At 34.0% G+C, this 4,701-nt stretch overlaps 1 protein-coding gene across 1 annotated transcript; it reads left to right on the forward strand.

The window, feature by feature from the left end:
* LOC109230474 (non-specific lipid-transfer protein A-like) lies at positions 2,639 to 4,273 on the forward strand. Its single transcript, XM_019395967.1, has 3 exons — positions 2,639 to 2,859; positions 3,260 to 3,467; positions 4,074 to 4,273. The coding sequence occupies exons 1-3, from the start codon at positions 2,730 to 2,732 to the stop codon at positions 4,084 to 4,086; spliced, it is 351 nt and encodes a 116-aa protein (XP_019251512.1). The 5' UTR covers positions 2,639 to 2,729; the 3' UTR covers positions 4,087 to 4,273.

Consider the following 4,701-nt stretch of genomic DNA (forward strand, 5'->3'; position numbering starts at 1 on the left):
ATATTTTATATAGTACTTAATATTAAGAAGATTGCGTTATAGTAACATTAAATATAAAATATATAATACTAACCAATTAAACAAACAAAAAGTATGATTCATATTCTAAATCAAATAAAGTGATTTAATATTTTATCCTATATTCGAGTAGAAATGGTTCACCAATTAAAATCAACTCAAGTTAACGCACTACTGCTCAAGTATAAGAATAAGGCATGCAAGTGCATCATACGAAAATATAAATTTCTAGAAGTAGAAGAAATGATACGCAATAAGAGTTTACTTGAACTTGTTAGTACTCTCTTCTAGCGATTACGAGATTGACCGATCTATAAATAACATGAGTAAATAGATTGAATGATGACGATTGAATTTGCTAATTTCGAAAAACCGACTGGTGGTACTAAATTTTCAAACAAATCATAAGCTCTTCAGCCTGCATCTTAATTATCAAGAGCTCTTTCTTTTCTTTTTTCTTTTTTATTTTTCTATTCGGTATTCGACATTCATTTAATTTGAATTTAAGCTACATAATTAAGGTTTATTTAAGGGTGAAGAGCTTCCTATCAGAATTCTTTTTATTCGAAGCGCTCGAACTTGAAACCTGTGATTAAGGGTGAAAAATATATCCCTCCCATCACAACTCCATGGTAGTGCAAGAGCTCTTCCCATTCTTGAATCAGATTTCCTACATTGTTTTTGGTGGGAACTCAATCCTTAATTTTTCTTTTCTTTTATGTTATGTCAAACTCGAGCAGTCATCAAATTCCAAGCTTGCCCATAAATATAAACAAAACAAGGTAGACTGAACGATCTTAGCAGAAGAAAAAAAAAAGGTAGACTGAACGGTGCACCACCATAGAATTGAGACAGGAATGAGGCTATACTCAAAATAGTGTGTGGAAAAATCCCTACTTCTACTTATTTATTTTCCTGATTGAGCTTGATCACGCCCAACTATGCCTTATAAAAAGGACTCTGCGGACGTTGCAAATATAACCCGAGTATTACGCCCAGGGTCGAATCTATAGAGAGTTAACCTATCAACCGCTATCTTCAGACCCACTAAGTCTTCAGAACCAGCTTCCCAAATATTCAAATCTCAGTTGAGTGTTCTTTAATAACTAGCTTGCAAATAACTAAATGGCTGTAACTAAGTAAAAAAAAGGGTTGTAAACAATTATGAGAAAAAGCTAAGGCAATGATTTCCCCTATTGATGGAATCCCTTCTGTTTATGCTCATACAAATTTACCCACACATCTCTATCAATCATGAACGCTAATCTTGCCGCAAATCTCTCCCGAGTAATCACAGTAATCTACTATTGCACTCTCCCGAGATACACTAGCTTGCTTTATTTAGCACAATTCACTTTAGATTGCACCCAAGGCTTCGTTATTCCTAATCCCGCCTTTAAACCCGCAATTATAGATTCCTCTAATAATTTAGGAGTGGTGTTGTTCAACAATACCCTAAATATGCACTCTTTTCCAAGTTATGCACACTAAATAGGCACAACTAATTGAGGATCCTGTCAATTAACTACAACGAACACGAAGTTGAACAAATAAAGATTAAACTAGCAATTTGTATTCACATAAACAAGAAGTTCATCACCCAATAGGTTCCATCGAAGCCTTAGACAAGGAATTTAGCTACTCATGGCTATGGAAAAATAAACTAAGATTGAATTCATCATAAAATCAAAAGAAAAGAAGAAAGATGTTTAGAGTATTTTCTCCCAATCTTTTTCCTTGCTAAGAAACCTAAAAAATCAATACATGCCTCTCTTGGGCGAAGTCTAATGTTTTAAATAGGGTTTAGGTCTAAAAATCCCGTAATTGACACTTTGGTCCCTGAAGTTTACTGCGCCTGCCGCGGTTCTGCCGCGGTCGCGGTGGAACCGCGGCCAAACACCCTCGCGGAATCTCAATCTTCTGCAGCTGCTTCCCACCGCTGTTCTGCCGCGGTCGCGGTGGAACCGCGGTGGATCCAGTTCTCTGAATCTTCGGCCTGTTTTTGCATGGGTCACTTAGGAAATTTCACAGTTGGCCTCTTTTTCATCACTTTTGACTCCAAAACTGCTCCTTAGCCGTCTTTATACATATATCACCTACAAATCATGAAAAGCACTAATAAGAGCATTTTGTCATCACTTTTAGCATTAAAACTACACAAGAAGGTGATTATTTAAAGTGTGATTATAGTCAAATTCACCTATTATCAGAGCTATGTAGTGCTTTTACAATTTTTTAGTATACACCGATACTGTAATATTAGCCAATTACATCAAGTTATTTACTTTATTTTCTATATTACCAATTTAAGCTTACTATAGACATTTACACCATTGATGCAGAAAAACTAAACTCTCTGCTACTTACTCTATCCATGCATGAAACGTGAGTTCTGAAGAAATGTGCTGTCGCATACGAGCAACAAGAAGGGACCACAGTCAGCTGCTAATAATTCGTCATCTTTGCTAAATTAGGCACACCATATGGCGTATTGAATCAAAGAAAAAACCAAATTACTATAACTAATTTTACAAAATCCTGACACATTTTATCCTCTATTTAACCTTTTCCCGTTCTCCAATCCACTATAAATACAGGCCATTCAAACCAAAAAGGAAAAACAGCAAAGATATTTTAGCACATATATATATATATATATATATATATAGAAGACATAACTAAAGTCCCCTCAAATCCAAAAAAGAAAGAAAATGAAGGCTGTTGCAGTAGCAGTTGTTGTAGTGTTAGCCATGGTTCAATTCATAGCTGAACCAGCACAGGCCATCACTTGTGGTCAAGTGGACGCTGCTTTGGCTCCTTGTGTACCATATCTTACTCAGGGTGGGTTATTTTATGAGATTAAGTTATGTGCATTGACAATATATATATATATATATATATATATATATATATATATATATATATATATATATATATATATATATATATATATACACACTCTATTATTGCGAAACTTTTAAGTTTAAATTTTGCATTTTAACACATTATAACAGGTTAGATTCAGTTACACTAATAGTGTAATTTTTTTATGTCATCAATTTATATGGATATAACTTAAACTCTTATTATATTTGACTGTCGCTCATGTTTTGTTTCGTAAGATATATAAGCCGGTAAATTTTGTTTTACTATTTTCTGATTCTTTTTCCTTTTCTCAACTCTATCTAAAAGCCTCAATTAAATTCTTCATTTTATTTTATGATTGTCGATCTTTTAAAAGGTGGTGAGCCAGGAGCAGCTTGCTGCAGTGGGGTGAAAAACTTGAAAGGAATGGCTGCAACCACAGATGATAGAAGGACAGCTTGTAACTGTGTTAAGGCAGCAGCCAACCGTTACACAAACCTTAAAGATGATGCTGCTCAGGCTCTTGCTTCTAAGTGTGGTGTCGCCATGGACGTTCCCGTCTCCAAGACTATCAATTGCGATTCGTAAGTTCTACGTACTGACGATACAAAAGATATTTGGACTATCAATTTATTAGAAAGCAATTATTACAAGTTAAGTAAACTTCTTTGTTACAATTGGCCATAACCTGACTTCTTAAAAGTTTGTTACGCTATGAGTGTTAATAAGTCAATTCTTATATTTTAAAAGATCTGTGGATACGTAAGTAGTTCCTTTTTTTTTTTTTTTAGCTACTTTAATATTTATGCGTTACTGTAAATTATTTTATGCAAGTTTAAAAGAGGAGTAACTATTATATACTGTCGATAGTAGGGGTACTAGTAGTTTATAAAATAATACTGATAACCTGTTATAACGGGTTAATCATACTGATAGTGTAAAAATTCTTTTTAAAGGGAAAGCTAATTTATGAAATTGTAAAGCATGTGAAGAAATAAAAAGGGTGAAAAATTAGGAAACTGAATTTTAGTGAAAAAGTTACCGTGAAAATGCTTCATATACGAACTCTTCTTTTAATTGACTGTATACTTGTATATATTAATAGCTAGCGGGACTGTTGTCTGAGGAAAGGTGCTGATCGTTTTTTCGTTTTTTATGACTTCTAGTTTTTATGGTTTTTTTTGTTGCAGAATCAGTTATTAATGAGCAACACGGTGTCAGGAATAATGCCAAGGAGATGGCCATGATATGTTGCTTCTATTAGATATGTTGAGTAATAGTTTTCTTGAGGGAACGTTTATGTAATAAACCTGGGGTCGTGAGACTCCCTCTTTGTTGTACGATTACTATGCAGTAATATACTACCATAGTGCTCCCTTTTTGTTAATTACTTTTGCGATCCAATTTATGTGGCGGATTTGACTGGCCACCAAATCTTAAATAAAGTTTTTTTTAAAAAAATTGGCAGTGTAAAACAAGATAACAGAATATGGGACGAAATAATTAGACCATGATAGTGTAGTGAATGTCCTTAAGGAATTTAAGCCTCCCTATTTCGTTGCTGTAGGGATTATGGCAGAATTCCTCTAGGATTCTACAAAGCCTTTGAAATCCGAGTTTCAGCAATTAACTCGAATTTCCCACAAGAGCAGAATGGTTGTGAGTTGTAGAAAATAAGTAGAAGAGAAGGAGATGAAAGTTTCAAATAATTTCTTTTTGGAGATGATATAGGTATTTATAATACCTATAGGAGTCTGTTGGAAATTAACAGGTTCATCTCTTTATAACAGGCACCTTTTAAAACCAATAGTCACCTTC

Source organism: Nicotiana attenuata, chromosome 7 (genome assembly GCF_001879085.1).
Source record: "Nicotiana attenuata strain UT chromosome 7, NIATTr2, whole genome shotgun sequence".
Taxonomy (NCBI): Eukaryota; Viridiplantae; Streptophyta; class Magnoliopsida; order Solanales; family Solanaceae; genus Nicotiana; species Nicotiana attenuata.

Coding starts and splice junctions, on each gene's coding strand:
- LOC109230474 (XM_019395967.1), top strand. CDS start 2,730: ATGAAGGCTGTTGCAGTAGCAGTTGTTGTAGTGTTAGCCATGGTTCAA. Junction 2,860..3,259: donor TGTACCATATCTTACTCAGG/GTGGGTTATTTT, acceptor ATCTTTTAAAAG/GTGGTGAGCCAGGAGCAGCT.